We start from the raw sequence: 20000 nt of genomic DNA, 5'->3' as shown, positions 1-20000 counted from the left end.
GCCACAATAGGAACCTTTGATGTGTGACAATGGCCTGGCTCGAAGCGAAATTACCAACAAAATTGCTCGTTTTATGTTTTGTCTTTTTTTTTGCCAGTTTGCGTGGCTGGCTTTTGCGCCTGGAAAGTGACGGTTTATGGAATAGTATATAATTTAGGACAAAGGCCAAGCGCTGGGGACCTATGAGGTCATTCAGCGCTGGAATGGAAATGGGCAGTACGAAGGTCTGAAAGGTGTAACAGGAGGAAAACTTCAAAGCAGTTGCGCTATGAAACAAGTGTTTGGAGAGGGTGAATAGCAAGATGGAAGGGAGAATATAAGTGGAGGTACAGTAGAAGGAATGAAAGGGGTTGTTGTTAGAGGTTATCAAAGGAATATTATTCCTTTTTCTTTGCATTATTTCAGGTTCATTTTGTTGTACAGATTCGTCAGCCTGTCCATATAGGTTCCTATAGATTCAGGAGGTCGTGTTTCCGGTTACATTTGATGTGTTCGAGACTTGACCGAGAAATGTGTGCTGTATAAATAACATTGTTTGTTTTTGTGTATGTGTATGTGTCTGGGTGTTATGCAACTACATCGTATTACATTCCATGAGACCGAAGTGATTTGAGAAAGACATTCTCATAACCCAAGTAGGAAAAGAATTACTATTATTATATTACTGGCCAATTCAAATCCACCCTCTCCTTTGAGAGAACCTGAAACGCACATTTCCATAATAGCTGAGGAAGCAGGTTTCGCAATGCCTGCTGCTGCCCATTAGCCCTCGTTGGTAAAGGATTCGAAGGGGAATTTCCCCGTTAAAGGAAATTGCAGGACCTCGTTAGAGGGAGAAGTTTCCGAGAATCCTTTAATGGAACTTTGGGATAACCCAGAATGTCATCTGAGACGACTGATTACGATTGATAGTTGCTTCAGAGGCGTAGTTCCGGTTTGGGGGAGAGAGAGAGAGAGAGAGAGAGAGAGAGAGAGAGAGAGAGAGAGAGAGAGAGATTCATTTTGTTTCTGAGGAAAAGAAAATATTATTGGAAAAGAAAATATTCATACAAAAATAATTACATATCGTGTAATTATTTATTTTGAATCTTTGTGTGGGCATTTTATTTATTCCTCGTAAGTGGAATACGAAAACAGTTTTTAGGTCTTATAAGTATTCAAAAGTATTATTTAAAAACTGAGAATAGTCACATGTATCAGGAAAGTCATGCAATTGGAACTTCTTCGTATATTCAAGTAGAGAAGCAATACATTATTATCCTAATATTAATCTCCTTACATTTGAATACATTTTTATCTATACTCTGTTTTTTTCCATCTGTCCATCCGCCTGTGGTGTTTTCGCATGGTAACACTGTGTCTCGGGCTTTCCCGGGCTTTAAATAGTTACGCTATGTGTACGTTTTAGGTCAATGAAAGGATATCTGGGTGTACATTTGCAACTGAAAAGTGTTTTAATAATTTACTGAATGCGAATTACACCGTTAATATTTGAAATAGGATATTATTCAAAGCCCAGGACGCAGTGTTACCATGCGCAAACACCACAGGTGGATGGACAGATGGAAAAAAAAAACAGAGTATAGTTGTTAATTTATTAATGTAGTATTTACCTTTTTTTTAATAAGTGGTATCTCTTATTTCTGTATATTCCCTTTATACCTCCTTTTACTTCTTCTTCCTAATGAACACCTTAATATTCTTTGGAAGCTTCAAGAATTTCAAGTCATTGGAATTTCATCTTCTGAATAATAGTTATTTATTATTATGTTACGCTGAATTCCTCAAACAGATCTATCATTTCAAGTTTAATCATTTTTCAATACCAATTTGTCACGTCAAGATGGAGCTGTGGGTGTTTTAAAGGTCTTGTACCTCACGCGGTGCACTGTAAGCATTACTGAAGGGCCCTTGCTGCAACCCATTTCATTTCATTTTACAATACCTCCGTTCATAGTCTCTTTCTTCCATCTTGCTGTGCAACCTCTCCTGAACAGTTTTTTCATACTGCAGCTGCTTTGAGATTTTCCTGTTTCACATTCAAAGCCTTTTTACTTTCAATTTTCCCTTTCAGCGCTGAATGACCTCTTAGGTACCAGCGCTTGACTTTTGGGCTAAATTGTTATTGTTCACTATAGGTTTACATACATACTCTTACAGTAGATTCACATCAACCGTGCATCCGATGTTTAGGCCAGTCCCTTACGACGCTCCTGATTGGCTATTGATAAGCCAATCACAGGGCTGGAAACTCAGTCTCTGGAGAGAGTTCACATGGGTAGGATGTATGTTCCACCTCTCCTGAGGGATACGTCTTTCAAAAGTATCCCTCGGGAAAGGTAGAACATACATCCTGCCTATGTGAACTCTCTGGAGCGAGTGAGAGTTTCCAGCCTTGTGACTGGCTTATCAACAGCCAATGAGGAGCGTCGTAAGGGCCTGGCCTAGACATCAAATGCACGGCTGATGTGAATCTACTATAGATTCATACATTGAAGGGTAAGGAATTTAATTACAAACGAATAGTCTATAAAAAAAAGACTTATGTTTTATTTCATCAGCAGAAAAATACAAAAAATTCTTCAGCTATAAAAAATATTGATTTTTGAATGAGTATGTGAGAGCGCCATCTGTAGTAACATTTATTCCTTTGAGACTTCAGAACTTATAGACAAGGAAAAAACTTCACCAGCAGAGTGTATAAACACAATCTCTGTGCCTAAATTATTCAGTTAGGACTGACAGAATGCCGCTATATTTTGACAGGTATTTTGTCATGTCTTCTGATAAAGATATCACGGGCATCTTCCATAAACAAACGGTTTAAGAGAGACATTGCATATAGATATTAACATGACTTTAGTCTTCATATTTTTTCCAGTACGAGGCTTCAGTTTTATATATTCATTTTCTATGCCATCCAATCTCTTGAGTTCATACTTCCTTTGCATAAATAGAATCGATGAAAAAATATCTCATTATCTCTACATTTTCATTAACAAAAAATTGTATCGTTTAAAACAATTACCACCTCGGTGGCCGCGAGTTCGATTCCCGGGCATTCCATTGAGGTGTGAGAGATGTGTGAATTTCTGGTGATAGAAGTTCACTCACGACGTGGTTCGGAAGTCACGTAAAAAGCCGTTGGTCCCGTTGCTGAATAACCACTGGTTCCATGCAACGTAAAAACGCCATACAAACAAACAAACAAACGTTTAAAACAATAAAAGAAAACTACAACAGCTAACCAAATGTCTTGATGGGCGAAGAGGCATTTTTGGGGGAAAACTTGAACCAGTTACTCGATGAATTTTAAAGTTAGAAATAAGTAAAGAAAAAACATACGCGGATCTGAAATGAATTAGACCAAAGAGAGAGTCCTACATCTTCGAGTCCTTAGGAGAAGTAGGGTTCTTGTCGAATCTCGAAGCCAGGAAAGGCGTCCTATCGTATATGTCATCGTGGCCGAGGACCATTGCCGCGAGCATGTCTCCTATGGCAGGAGCTATCTGGAATCCTCTACCTGAAGGGGAAGAAGAAGGAGATACTTAAGAGTGTTGTTCCTATGGCAGGAGCTATAAGGAATCCTCTACCTGAAGGGAAGAAGAAGATGCTTAGAGTGTTGTACATTAAAGAGTAAATGGTCAAAGAAAAGGCATTCAACACAAGATAGCAGGTACTGTGTCTTTGAACTCCATGTACAAATAGGATTCTTTTCCCTTGTGCAAGTAGGATCCTTTCCCCTTGTACAAATAGGATTCTTTTCCCTTGTACAAATAGGATCCTTTTCCCATGAGCAAGTAGGATCCTTTTAGTTAATAGTCATCACAAATGCGGACAATGTTAGGAGAAAGAGAGGTGGTTTAAGCAAAACTTTACTACAGTGAAAATTCACTATAATTCACTATATAATTCTCAACGTACCTGAGAATCCACAAGCATACACAATATTTTTATGTTGAGGATGGTAGTCCAAGATGAAGTCTTCGTCTGGCGTCATCTGAAATGATAAAGTGTAAAAAATAGGAAAAAAAAAAAGACACTCGGAAAGCGCATTCTCCCAACTTGAAACCCTATGAGGTACGCTTATGCTTATTAGGAACATCTTATGATGTAGGATGTGACGTTATGAAAGTATGAAGGTTGCAAGTGTAATACGAAGTGGCCAAAGTTAATAAATGATACAAAATTCCTTGGTGAAAATATAAAGAAATTGCCGACACTTGTGAAATATTCTACGATTATATTTGTAACTTGTGAAAGATTCTAAGATTATATTTGTAAATTGTGAAAGATTCTACGATTATATTTGTAACTTGTGAAAGATTCTACGATCATATTTGTAACGTGTGAAAGATTCTACGATTATATTTGTAACTTGTGAATGATTATACAATTATGTTTGTAACTTGTGAAAGATTCTACGATTATGTTTGTGACTTGTGAAAGATTCTACGATTATATTTGTAACTTGTGAAAGATTCTACGATTATATTTGTGACTTGTGAAAGATTCTACGATTATATTTGTAACTTGTGAAAGATTCTACGATTATATTTGCAATTTGTGAAAGATTCTACGATTATATTTGTAACTTGTGAAAGATTCTAAGATTATATTTGTAACTTTGGAAAGATTCTAAGACTTATATTTGTAATTTGTGAAAGATTCTACGGATTATATTTCTAATTTTCGTGAAAGATTTGCTACGATTATAATTTGTAACCTTGTGAAAAGGATATTCTAAGATTTATATTTGTAATTTTTGCAACAAAAATTCTACGATTTATATTTGTAACTTGTGAAAGATTCTACGATTATATTTTTTGTAACTTGGGAAAGGAAAGTTCTACGATTATTATTTGTAAGTTTGTGAAACGATTCTACGGATTATATTGTAACCTTGTGAAAGATTCCAAGATTATATTGTTTTTTTAAAACTTGGGAAAGAGTTCTACGATTATATTTGTAAACTTGTGAAAGATTCCAACGCTATATTTTATTTAACTTAGTTGAAAGATTCTAAGATTATCATTTTCGTAATTGTGAAAGATTTCTACGATTATATTTGTAAAACCTTGTTGGAAAGATTCCAAGATTATAGTTTGGTAAAACATTGTGAAGATTCTAACGATTATATTTGTAACTTGTGAAAGATCCTACGATTTACATTTGTAACTTTTGACAAAGAATTCTAAGATTATTAATTTGTAATTTGTGAAAGATTCTACGATTTAATTTTTAACTTGTGAAAAGATTATAAGATTATATTTGTTAACTTGTGAAAAGATTCTAAGATTATATTTGTAACCTGTTGTGAAAGATTCTACGATTTATTTATTTGGAACTTGTGAAAGATTCTAAGATTATATGTTGTAACTTGTGAAAGCGATTCTACGATTATATTTGTAAATTGGTGAAAGATTCCAAGATTTATAATTTGTTAACCTTGTGAAAATTCTACAAGATTAATATTTGTTAACTTGTGAAAGATTCTACGATTAGATTTGCAAACTTGTGGAAAGATTCCAAAGATTATATTTGTTAACTTGTTGAAAGAATTCCAAGATTATTAATTTGTAACTTAGTGAAAGATTCACCAAGATTATTATTTGGGTAACTTGTGAAAGATTACCAAGATTAATATTTGTAACTTGTGAAAATTCTAACGATTATATTTGTAACCTTTGGAAAGATTTATAAGATTATATTTGTAATTTGTGAAAGATTTCTACGATTATATTTGGTAACCTGGGACAAAGATTCTTTAAGATTGATATTTGCAATTTGTGAAAGATCCAAGATTATAATTTGTAACTTGTGAAAGAATTTCCAAGAATATTAATTTGGTAACTTTGGGAAAGATTCTAAGATTATATTTGTAATTGTTTGTTGAAAGATTCCACGATTATCAGTTGCACCTTGGGGAAAGATTCTAAGATTAATATTTGTAAATTGCTTGGGATAGGATTCTACGATTAATAATTGTAATTTGGTGAAAGCTTATTTACGATTATATTTTGTAACTTTGAAAGATTCTACAATTATATTTGCAAAATCTTGTGAAAGATTTCCAAGATTATATTTGTAACTTGTGAAAGAATTCCAAAATTATATTTGTCAACTTGTGAAAGAATTACCAAAATTATTTTATTTAGTAACTTGTTGAAAGATTCAGAAAGTTATATTTGTAACTTGTGAATGATTATTAACAAGTTATGTTTGTAACTTGGAAAGAAAGATTCTACGATTACGTTTGTGACTTGTTTTGAAACGATTCTACGATTATATTTGTAACTTGTTGGAAAAGGATTCTACGAATTATTATTTGTGACTTGTTGAAAGATTCTACGATTATTAATTTGGTAACTGTGATAAAGATTCTACGATTATTATTTTGCAATTTGTGAAAGAAAATTTCTACGATTGATATTTGTAACTTGTGAGAAAATTCTTTAAGATTATATTTCGTACGTTGGAAAAGATTCTAAGATTATATTTGTAATTTGTGAAAGATTTTCTACGATTAATTTCTAATTTATTAATTTTGAAAGATTCTACGATTTATTTTTTAACTTGTGTAAATTGTGAAATGATCTAAGATTTCATATTTGTAAATTTGGGTAAAAATTCTACGATTATATTTTGTAACTTGTTGAAAGATTCTACGATTAGATTTGTAACCTTGGGAAAAGAGTTCTACGTATTATATTTGTTTTTAATTTTGTGAAAGAATTCTACGATTATAGTTTGTAACTTTTGAAGACTTCCAACGATTAATCATTTGTAACTTGGGAAAGGGAAATTCTAACCGATTATATTTAGTTAAACTTGTGAAAGATTCCAAGATTATATTGTAACTTGTGAAAAGATTTTAAGATTATTATATTGTAATTGTTTGGGAAAAGAATTCTACGATTAATGTTTGTAACTTGTGAAAGATTCCCAAGATTATATTTGTAAACATTGTGAAAGATTCCTACGATTATATTTGTAACTTGTTGGAAAGATCCATACGATTACATTTGTAACTTGGTGAAAGACAATTCTAAGGAATGATATTTTGTAATCTTTGTTTTGAAAGATTTACCTACGATTATATTTTAAACTTAGTGACAAAGATTTCTAAGATTATATTTGTAACTGTTGTGAAAGATTCTAAGATTATATTTGTAACTTGTGAAAGATTCCTACGATTAAATTTATTTTGTAACTTGTGAAAGATTCTAAGATTATTAATGTGTAAACTTGTGCAAAGATTCTACCGACTATTATTTTGTAAAAATTGTGAAGAAAAGATTCCCCAAGATTCTTATTTTGTAACTTGTGTGAAAATTCCTAAGATTATATTTGTAACTTGTGAAAGATTCTACGATTAGATTTGTAACTTGTGAAAGATTCCAAGATTATATTTGTAACTTGTGAAAGATTCCAAGATTATATTTGTAACTTGTGAAAGATTCCAAGATTATATTTGTAACTTGTGAAAGATTCCAAGATTATTATTTTGTAACTTGTGAAAACTCTACGATTTAATATTTGTAACTTTAGAAAGGATTCTAAGATTATATTTTGTAATTTGTGAAACGAATTCTACGATTATATCTTTGTAAACTTGGGAAGAGGTTATAAGATTACATTTGCAACTTTGTGAAAGATTCCCAAGATTATATTTGTAAACTTTGTGGAAAGATTCAAGATTAATAGTTTGTAACTTTGGGAAAGGAAAATTTCTAAGATTATATTTGTAATTTGTGAAAGATTCTACGATTATAGTTGCATCTTGGGAAAGATTCTAAGATTATATTTGTAACTTGGGATAGATTCTACGATTATATTTGTAATTTGTGAAAGATTCTACGATTATATTTGTAACTTGTGAAAGATTCTACAATTATATTTGTAACTTGTGAAAGATTCCAAGATTATATTTGTAACTTGTGAAAGATTCCAAAATTATATTTGTAACTTGTGAAAGATTCCAAGATTATACTTGTAACTTGTGAAAGATTCCAAGATTATATTTGTAACTTGTGAAAGATTCCAAGATTATATTTGTAACTTGTGAAAGATTCCAAGATTATATTTGTAACTTGTGAAAGATTCCAAGATTATATTTGTAATTTGTGAAAGATTCTACGATTACATTTGTAACTTGTGAAAGATTCTAAGATTATATTTGTAATTTGTGAAAGATTCTATGATTAAATTTGTAACTTGTGAAAGATTCCAAGATTATATTTGTAATTTGTGAAAGATTCTATGATTACATTTGTAACTTGTGAAAGATTCTACGATTATATTTGTAACTTGTGAAAGATTCCAAGATTATATTTGTAACTTGTGAAAGATTCTAAGATTATATTTCTTACTTGTGAAAGATTCCAAGATTATATTTGTAACTTGTGAAAGATTCCAAGATTATATTTGTAACTTGTGAAAGATTCTAAGATTATATTTGTAACTTGTGAAAGATTCTACGATTATATTTGTAACTTGTGAAAGATTCCAAGATTATATTTGTAACTTGTGAAAGATTCTAAGATTATATTTCTTACTTGTGAAAGATTCCAAGATTATATTTGTAACTTGTGAAAGATTCCAAGATTATATTTGTAACTTGTGAAAGATTCGAAGATTATATTTGTAACTTGTGAAAGATTCCAAGATTATATTTGTAACTTGTGAAAGATTCCAAGATTATATTTGTAACTTGTGAAAGATTCCAAGTTTATATTTGTAACTTGTGAAAGATTCCAAGATTATATTTGTAACTTGTGAAAGATTCCAAGATTATATTTGTAACTTTGGAAAGATTCTAAGATTATATTTGTAATTTGTGAAAGATTCTACGATTATATTTGTAACTTGGGAAAGATTCTAAGATTATATTTGTAATTTGTGAAAGATTCTACGATTATATTTGTAATTTGTGAAAGATTCTACGATTATATTTGTAACTTGGGAAAGATTTTAAGATTATATTTGTAATTTGTGAAAGATTCTACGATTATATTTGTAATTTGTGAAAGATTCTACGATTATATTTGTAACTTGTGAAAGATTCTAAGATTATATTTGTAATTTGTGAAAGATTTACGATTATAGTTGCATCTTGGGAAAGATTCTAAGATTATATTTGTAACTTGTGAAAGATTCGAAGATTATATTATTATTTGTGAAAGATTCTACGATTATATTTGTAACTTGTGAAAGATTCTAAGATTATATTTGTAATTTGTGAAAGATTCTACGATTATATTTGTAACTTGTGAAAGATTCTACGATTATATTTGTAACTTGTGAAAGATTCTACGATTATATTTGTAACTTGGGAAACGATTCTAAGATTATATTTGTAATTTGTAAAGATTCTACGATTATAGTTGCACCTTGGGAAAGATTCTAAGATTATATTTGTAACTTGGGATAGATTCTACGATTATATTATTATTTGTGAAAGATTCTCACGATTATATTTGTAACTTGTGAAAGATTCTAAATTATATTTGTAATTTGTGAAAGATTCTACGATTATATTTGTAACTTGTGAAAGATTCTACAATTATATTTGTAATTTGTGAAAGATTCTACGATTATATTTGTAACTTGTGAAAGATTCTAAGATTATATTTGTAATTTGTGAAAGATTCTATGATTATATTTGTAACTTGGGAAAGATTCTAAGATTATATTTGTAACTTGTGAAAGATTCTAAGATTATATTTGTAACTTGTGAAAGATTCTACGAAATTATATTTGTAACTTTGTTGAAAGATTCTACGGAATTATATTTGTAAAACTGTGAAAGAATTCCAAGGTTATATTGTAAAGAAAGATTCTACGATTATATTTGTCAAACTTTGTGAAAGAATTCCTACGGTTATATTTGTAACTTGTGAAAGATTCTATGATTTATATTTGTAACTTGTGAAAAAAAAGATTCTACGATTACATTTGTAAACTTGTGAAAGATTCTAAAGATTATATTTGTAATTTGTGTAAGATTTTACGATTATATTTTGTAACTTGTGAAAGATTACTAAAAGATTCTATTTGTAAATTGTGAAAAGATTCTACGGTTATATTTGTAACTTGTGGAAAGATTCCAAAGATTATATTTGTTAACTTGTGAAAGATTCCTAACGATTATTATTTTGTAAACTTTGAAAAGATTCTAAGATTATATTTGTAATTTGTGAAAAAGATTCTTCGATTAATATTTGTAATTGTGGAAATGATTCTACGATTACATTTGTAACTGGGAAAGATTCCTACGACTACATTTGTAATTGTGAAAGATTCTTACATTATTTGTAATTTGTGGAAAGATTCCTACGATTATATTTTGTAAACTTGTGGAAAGGATTCTACGATTATATATTTGAACTTGTGAAAGATTCCTAAGATTATATTTTAAATTTGTGAAAGATTCTAAGATTATATTTGTAACTTGTGAAAGATTCTAAGATTATATTTGTACTTGTGAAGATTCTATATTATATTTGTAACATGAAAGATTCTAAGATTATATTTTTAACTTTGAAAGATTCTACCGATATTTGTAACTTGTGAAAGATTCTAATTATTATTTTGTAAAACTTTGAAAGATTCTACGATATTTTGTAACTTGTGAAAGATTTTACGATTATATTTTGTAAACTGTGAAAGATTCTACGTTTATATTGTAAATTGTGAAAGTTGGAAGATTATATTTGGAACTTGTGAAAAGATTCTCTATTACTTTATTTGTAACTTGTGAAAAGATTCTTACTATTATATTTGTAACTTGTGAAAAGATTCTACTTATTATATTTGTAACTTGTGAAAGATTCTACGATTACATTTGTACTTGTGAACGATTTAAGATTAATATTTGTAATCTTTGTGAAAGATTCTACGATTAATTTTAGTAACTTGGGAAAGAAAATTCCAAGATTATATTTGTAAACTTGTGAAAAGATTCTAAGATTATATTTGTAATTTGTGAAAGATTCTACGATTTATTTATAACTTGTGAAAGATTCCAGATATATTTGTAACTTGTGAAAGATTCCAAGATTATATTTGTAACTTGTGAAAGATTTTCTAACGTATTACATTTTGTAACTTGTGAAAGATTCTAAGATTATATTTGTAACTTTGTTTGAAAGATTCTACATTATATTTGTAACTTGTGAAAGATTTTCCAGATTTTATTTTGTAAACTTGAAAGATTATACGATTATATTTGTAATGTGAAGATTCCCAAGATTATATTTGTAACTTGTGAAAGATTCTACGAGTTATATTTGTAACTTTGGATTCTAAGTATTATTGTAAACTGAAAGATTCTAGATTATATTTGTAATGTGAAAGATTCACGATATATTTTGTAATTGTGAAAGATTCAAGATTATATTTGTTTTTAACTTTGTGAAAGATTCTAAGATTATATTTGTAACTTGTGAAAGATTCTAGATTATATTTGTAATTTGTGAAAGATTCTAAGATTATATTTGTAACTTGTGAAGATTCTACGATTTATATTTTTTTTTTGTAAAACTTTTTTTGGAAAGATTCCCTACTTAGAATTTGTAACTGGAAAGATTCTAAGATTACATTTGTACTTGTGAAGATTTCTAAGATTACATTTGTAATTTGTGAAAGCTTTTACGAATTTATATTGTAAATTTGGTTTTGAAGATTCTAAGTTATATTGTAACTGAAAGATTCAAGATTATATTTGAACTTGTGAAAGATTCTACGATTATATTTGTAACTTTTGTGAAAGATTCAAAGATTATATTTGTAACTTGTGAAAAGATTCCAACGATTCCAGATATTTGTAACTTTGTGAAAGATTCTCTACGATTACATTTGTAATTGTGAAAGAATTCCTAAAGAATTTCAATTTAATTTGTAATTTGTGAAAGATTCTACGTTATATTTGTACTTTGTGAAAGAATTCAGATTATATTTGTAACTTGTGAAAGATCTACGATTAATATTTGTTTAATTTGTTGAAAGATTTGTCCACGATTATTATTTGTAACTTGTGAAAAGATTCTACGATTATAATTTGTAATTGTGAAAAAATTCTAAAGATATTTTGTAACTTGTGAAAAGATTCACGATTATTTATTTGTAAATTGTTGAAAGAATTCAACGATTTTAATAAATTTGTAATTGTTTGAAAATTCCAGATTATATTTGTTAACGTGTGAACAAGATTCTAAGTATTTGTAAAGAAGCTTTGTGAAGATTCTACGATATAATTTGTAAATTCTTTGAAGAAGAATTTTCGTTCTAAGATTATATTTTGTAATTTTGTGGAAAGATTCTACGATATATTTTGTAACTTAAAGTGAAAGATTCTACTATTATATTTAAGTAACTTGTGAATTTGATTCTTACGATTACATTTGTAACTTGTTTGAATTGAAAGAATGAAAGATTCTAAGATTATATTTGTAACTTGTGAAAGATTTTACGATTATATTTGTAACTTGTTTAAGATTCTAAGATTATATTTGTAACTTTTGAAAGATTCCAAGATTATATTTGTAACTTGTGAAAGATTCTAAGATTATATTTGTAACTTGTGAAAGATTCTAAGATTATATTTGTAACTTGTGAAAGATTCTACGATTATATTTGTAACTTGTGAAAGATTCTAAGATTATATTTGTAAATTGTGAAAGATTCTACGATTATATTTGTAAATTGTGAAAGATTCTAAGATTATATTTGTAACTTTGAAAGATTCTACGATTATTTTTGTAACTTGTGAAAGATTCTACGATTATATTTGTAACTTGTGAAAGATTCTACGATTATATTTGTAAATTGTGAAAGATTCTAAAATTATATTTGTAACTTGTGAAAGATTCTACGATTATATTTGTAACTTGTGAAAGATTCTACGAATATATTTATAACTTGTGAAAGATTCTACGATTATATTTTCAAATTGTGAAAGATATTACGGTTGTGTATGTAACTTGTGAAAGATTCTATGAGTATGTTCGTAACAGGAAGATGAAAGTGTGCGTTGATAGTTACAATGGTAGCGGTTAATGAAAGACTCAGTTTGGGTGATTTCATGATTATTTTAGTGTCAATATTTGTCATTGTGAAATTATCATATTGAGGCTACTCCCGTTCGTGGAAATGTGTGAATGTTGCATAAAGAGTGAAAAAATTGTTGCACAAATTGTCGCAGTAGGGGCAAATACATTCAAGTGCGGTAGAAAGACGTCCACACTTACCGTGTACATGCAAGATTCTTCAATAGACGGTTCAGGCTCGATTTGGGGGAAGTATGTCTGCAGGTAGTCGGACACTTTCTCTTTCAAATCAGTCAGGTCCGCCTTTTCTCTCTCCTCGGGACTAACCTCCACGCCTTCGTGAATTCCGAACTGAAAGGAATTTAAGGAATTTTTTTGACGGTGCGTTTAGCAAATCGCAGCATCCTATCGGTGACGATAATGGAAATTAATATCTATAATAATATTTGGGTATGATGGTGCTGACAGAGATTTCATAACGTCGGTATGAATTAGTAAATTACTTGAATTATGCGATGAATCAATGAAATACTGAATTCTGTGATGAATAGATGCCTGACCTGAATTGTATGATGAATGAATAAATAACAGTTGGATAATGATTACATGATTGACAACTGGGTAATGAATAATATATATATATATATATAATTATATATATATTATATATTATAATTATATATATATATATATATATATATATATATATATATATATATATATATCTATATATTATTATATTATTATTAATATATAATATATGTATATATAGAAATTATTAAATAAATATTATATATATATATAATATAAAATATATATTATATAATATATATTATGACAATTGGATATACATAATAGCAATTGTATAATGAATAAATAAATGACTGAATATAGGTAATGGCCTCCCCAAGAAATACTAGTAATAGATAACGACCCCCGTAAACCCTTGGTTGGCGGGGGGCGAGGGTGTCACCATCTATTAAAGGTCCTAAAACCGTCTTTACCTTGATCAGACCAGGGTACTCCAACTCCGGCGTCGAGTAAAAGAAGTGGTTGGGTATGACAGGTCGTTGAAGTTAGTCCTTGGGATAGCCGTCTCCTTCAATTTGTAGTACCATATTCCAGTTTTGAACGTCCTGTGAAAGGGAGAATACGATACAGGGATAATGAGATATTCCTTGCAACGCAGATTAATGTAACTAGTTAAATCAGTGAACAAGTAATTATATATATCAAGTGTTAAGAGTACGTACACAATTACCTAGACTAATAGACAGGACAAACCACGTTTATAATCTCAGGGATAGATATTCCTTGCAATGCAGATTAATGTAACCAGTTAAGTTAAAGAATGGGTTATTATTTCTTAAGTATTAAAAGTACGTACACAGTAATCTAGACTAATAGACAGAACAAACCAAATTTATGATCTCAGGGATAGATATTCCTTGCAATGCAGATTAATGTAACTATACTCTGTTTTTTTTCATCTGTCCATCCGCCTGTGGTGTTTTTGTATGGCAACACTGCGGCCCGGGCTTTAGATGGTTACATTCAGCTTACATTCAACGATTATAATAATATCCTATTTCGAATATTAACGGTGTAATTCGTATACAGTAAATTATTAAAACACTTTTTAGTTGCAAATGTACACCCAGATATCCTTTTATTTACCTAAAACTTACAAATAGCGTAACTATCTAAAGCCCGGGACGCAGTGTTACCATACAAAAACACCACAGGCGGATGGACAGATGAAAAAAAAAAACAGAGTATAGTTAAGTCAAAGAATGGGTTATTATATCTTAAGTATTAAAAGTACGTACACAAGTATCTAGACTTCACAGACTAGACACGCTAGTCAGAACAGGCCGAATTCATTACACTTTCAGACGGTGAATGCAACACCTTGCAAGATCAGCCTAATCACAAACCGACATTACGACGAATGCTACATTATAACCGACCTCCGGGCTTATCCGTCGGTAGTACTAACTTTAGGGGAAGGTGTATTCCTAGCGGAGAGAGGGCCTGGTCAGCCCACGGCCCGGGACACAGGACCAGGGAACGACATTTGATCGCGCCCTTTGGTCCAACCACTCTCACCCAGTTCTCGTCCTCCGTCACAATCTCCTTCACCGGCCAGGCGTCCAGAACCACCCCTCCGTATTTCTCGACCAGTGTCTGAAAGAATGGCCGAGGAATTAGTCAAGAAATGAGGAATTATCAAAGGAAGATGAACGCTTTGCAAACATATGAGTCCGTATGTTTATCATGCGGTAGGGATGCAGGGTACTGACCCGGGATGTACCCACGTACTTCGAGGTGCTAGTACTATACATGGCGGAATCTCATTGGGACGCCGTGCTTAGTACTAGCCCCTCGAGGGATCTATATACACCCATTTCTAGATTGCGTGGTCGACTAATTATTATATTAATAAACTATATCTTCGTATGGCTGTCTACTTTACTTAGCATGAGTCTACCCTGGACGTTGACAAAGGTGGACACACACTGGGTTAACTTTATACTGTTATTATGCTTATTCACATATAAAAATATATTTTTATCTCTGAGTTACCTTCTTAAGGATTATTATGAATCGATAGTTGTGAATTAACATGAACAACTATCTAAAAGATCTGTTAAATGCTAATTTCATATATCTTATATTTGTGAAGGCCGTTATTCAAAATATGATAGAATAGGTGTAGGAAAAGGCTAGTATGTAAAAGCTGTTGTATTTTTATACATAAATTGGGACTTAGTAGTTCGATCTATTCCATTGGGAATATGATGACGTGCTGTTCAAAATAACATTTATGATAAGAGATCCTTTTGCGATTTGCAAGAAGAAGGAGCGAGAGAAAGACTTTTCTATTTTAGCTATTCCGTATTTATTATTTGGTTGGTTTTTCATAATTATTTCCCGACATGTTACTGCTGCTAATGAGTCTTTTTAGTTTAGTTTCTCATTAACACTGGGTAGAAAACGGGTTTTATTTTACAGTAAAAGCATGTCTTATGTTTAATTTTAGGGGTTACTATAAGATTTCGTATGATCATGTTTGCTTTAGTGCAATATGAAGAACTCTCTCTCTCTCTCTCTCTCTCTCTCTCTACTCTCTCTCCTCTCTCTCTCTCTCTCTCTCTATTTTTATAGTAGCCTTTATCTACATAAATTCACTGGTCTATGTTCATCGAATTAAAAATGTATTTAATAAACATTTTCCTCTGCCTACATGTTTGATGTATGATTAAGGAATCTTTAGAAGACATGGTGAAATGTATACATACACACAATTATGAATTTCACGATGATGTTTTTGCATTTCTATATATATATATATATATATATATATATATATATATATATATATATTCCTTTCGCAATAAAGGAATTGGAGGTACGTTAAAAAAAATTTAAACTGTTTTTGGTTTTTGATGCTCCGTAGAATACATAATTATTTTTCGTTGGTTGTGGGGGGGGGGGGGTGAAGTGGCACGACAGTGATATAGCTGGCTCTAAGGGACTTTCGTTTCATTATTATGTTCATATTTTGATGCCTTGAATTACAAATTGTCTTACTTAAAACACAACCGTACCGTAAAGAAAAATTCGAAAATACAGTACAAAGTTACTATTTTTTTCTACTTTACTTTGAGAGAGCGATAAGACACATTATCATTTGTAACTCCGTTGTTTATCGTATTGGGAAGCTCTCAGCTACACAATATTATAGAAGATAAACAGCTATATAGACCTGTTTATAGGCGAGTGAAAATGCTCCCAAAGGAGAATGTGATAATGGGTGAAAAATTTAAAGGCGGGAAATATAAAAATGGAAACCATTACCGAGTCGGTGAATTTGCAGAGTTGCATTATCCATTACGAGGTGATGTTGAGTTGTAGAGAATTGCAGGGAACAAACACGAAACCGTACTTATTATGACTCTCTCTCTCTCTCTCTCTCTCTCTTGAAGGATGGCGGCGGACAGCTTTATCCAGATTATCCAGAGGCAGACAGGGTACGTAATGCAAGGCGATCCAAGTGGAATTCGATAGTCACGTACGCCATTAGGCCGAGGAAAACGATGCGTTATCAGCTTTTTTATATATATAATATATATATATATACATATATATATATATATATATATATATATATATATATATATATATATATATATACATTATATATATATATATATATATATATATATACATATATATATATATATATATATATAAATAATATATATATATATATATAATATATACATATATATATATATATAATACAGATAAATAGATAGATAGATATTATACATATATTTATATATGTGTTTGTGTGTGTTGATATGAACCCTCTCGCTCATGTGATGTACTACACAGGAAGAACAACTCTCTCTCTTCTCTCTCTCTCTCTCTCTCTCTCTCTCTCTCTTGCACTCACAACAACAACCACACACCACACAGATAAGAATTGAAACACACGATGTCTCCTCTGAATGGACTAACAAGTCTTTGACAGCCTAATTCTTGTAACTCCCTGTAACATGTAACACGCTCTCTCTCTCTCTCACACACACACGCCATTTTCCTCATACATGTCTCAAATTACACAGTGCTTGCCCTCAACCCAGCCGCTGACTACTACACCCAACCGGTATTTGCCCCGAGGTGTCACAAAAAATGATCACGTATCTCTCTTTACGTGTTGAGGCCTGCGTAGGCCTATTTCTTCCATATACGATGAAGACGATGATTTTGATAGGTCACGCGTATTTCTGAAATGACCTTTCAGTTATGTTCGCTGCTGTTAAGTAAATTTATATTAATATGCGCTGTTATTAAGTCGTTTTATGGTTATTGTTACTGCCATGAATAAAGTGTCAGCAATTGAGGTACAGACATTATTATTGTTACAAAGGCTGCTACTGTGTTTACATGTTCGTAGGTGTAAAGACGTGATCAGTTTATGCAGCGCCATTGCGAAGGAAACGAGAAAGAGAGAGAGAGAGAGAGTTTTAGTACAGATAAGTGTAAGAGGAAGCCTAGGCGGAGCGTGTTCAATAGAAAACGGTAACTTTTAGGGGAGGGGTATATAGGTCTAGTGGTTCTCATTAAACTTTTATAAGTAATAAGCGAGTAAAATGAAAGCTCCGAGGCGCTTATTTAGACGCGGAAAATGCCAGTGATAAAACTGGTAAATGTGTAATGTAAGATGTAGTATGGTTTACAATAAATTCAGGTGTAAAATTGTCACATTACCTGAGCTGCCGTGACGCATTTGTTGGCTATCAACACGAGTCCCGAGTCGTCTGCGACAGCAAAACGATCGCTGGGGAAAGTGGCCCTGTTGGAGAAAAAAAAAATTGAATGAAAAACCACAGAGAGAGAGAGAGAGAGAGACTGTAAATTATTTCCACATTAGTTTAATCATTAATTCCTTTAGTCAGGAGCAAAGGATTCATGAATACAAGTACTGGTTTTTCCTAAATTTCTTCGAGGCCACAAATTAAATGCGAAAAACAATGAACAAAATGTGGAAATTTATGTCTTTGTGTGTATGTTGGTGGTTGGTTCAATTGGCGCGCTTCTTTCAACTTTCTGTGCGGTGTGTATGTTGGTGGACAGTTATATTGGCGCGCTTCTGTAAGTATACAAACAACTCGAACGCTCTTACTTGAAATCTCTGTTCAGTTTATCGACGTCAATCCACCTGGGGCGTATTCCGGCATTTTCCATCTTTTGGGCCTTTGCTTTCAAGATATCCTGGTCTGTGCTGACGGATAGAAGTGGCGCATATCTGGATTAAAAGAAAGAAACATTAGTACCATACTTACACTCGTCACCTGGGAGTTTGTATGCAAGTAAATTTGGAAATTTATTTTTAAAATTTAATCGTGTGTTCGTAGTGATGTAAGTCGTGCTTATCAAAATGATCTTTTTAAGATTAATGTTGTTTTCTCGCAGGTGTACATTATGACAGAAAAAATAGTATATAATTAACACCGAGTCAAGATAATAATAAACCAGTAGGTAATGTATCGAACTTGTATAGTTTTGTAAGAGAATTTGTTAACTAAAACCTTCCAATCAGGACTTGAATATATGGTAACCTAATCCCCCCTGATTGGGCAAACGTTCAGGTCGGTCAATTAATTTTGTTTTTAAATTACGGAGGTAATATATATATTTAGATATAAGACAGCAAACGTTGCCGATGACACCTTTGTTCTTTTCAAATCAGCTTTCCATGCTGATCAATTTCTCTCGTACATCAATGAATTACATCCTAATATCAAGTTTACATTAGAGAGAGAGGAAAATTATCGATTACCATTTTTGGATGTTTTGGTGTTTCAAAGTGGAGATAGTTTTAACACTTCCGTTTTTAGAAAAGACTTTCTCCGGTCTGGGTTCAAACTTTTATAGTGCTTGTTTTTATAATTTTAAACTTAATTCAATTTTTACCTTGTTCCATCGGGCTTACACTCAAACTCTTCCAGGGATTTGTATCATAAAGAAATATTTTTCCTGTTTAAATATTTTTCCGATAACTGGTTTCCCTCACATGTTTTCTTCAAACATTGCAAGAATTTTCTAAATAAGAAACTATCTGACTCCCCTTCCATAAGCACTGTTCCAAGAAAGAAACTATATGCCAGTATTCCATACATTCAAGACGACAAATTAAGAAGGAATCTCAAGTCTGCAATTGAAAAACACTTTAATATGTTGCAAATTATATTAATTCCAAAAAATCCCCATACAATAGGATCACGTTTCAAATTTAAAGACAGACTCTGCCCAATATTGCAATCTTCAGTCGTATATAAATATACTTGCCCCGGATGTAATTTGGGGACTTACGTGGGTTCGACTAAACGATTGCTAAAAGTCAGAGCTGATTCACATAATGGTGTAAGTCATCGTACT

General features: G+C 31.3%; 1 protein-coding gene across 1 annotated transcript; it reads right to left on the bottom strand.

Moving 5' to 3' along the window:
• Nucleotides 1–2528: 2528 nt before the first annotated feature.
• LOC135207574 (peroxisomal sarcosine oxidase-like) lies at nt 2529–18867 on the bottom strand (the record flags this gene model as incomplete). The annotated part of the gene is given in 8 exon segments (XM_064239419.1): nt 2529–3523; nt 3925–4000; nt 13251–13400; nt 14054–14109; nt 14112–14185; nt 15049–15236; nt 18330–18414; nt 18745–18867. Coding segments are annotated over 8 exon segments (895 nt in total), but the record flags the coding sequence as incomplete, so codon positions are not given.
• Between the last annotated feature and the right edge of the window lie 1133 nt (nt 18868–20000).

Source organism: Macrobrachium nipponense, chromosome 32 (assembly GCF_015104395.2).
Source record: "Macrobrachium nipponense isolate FS-2020 chromosome 32, ASM1510439v2, whole genome shotgun sequence".
NCBI lineage: Eukaryota > Metazoa > Arthropoda > Malacostraca > Decapoda > Palaemonidae > Macrobrachium > Macrobrachium nipponense.
Note: the sequence above shows the minus strand (reverse complement) of the source record. Positions and strands in the feature narration are given on the sequence as shown.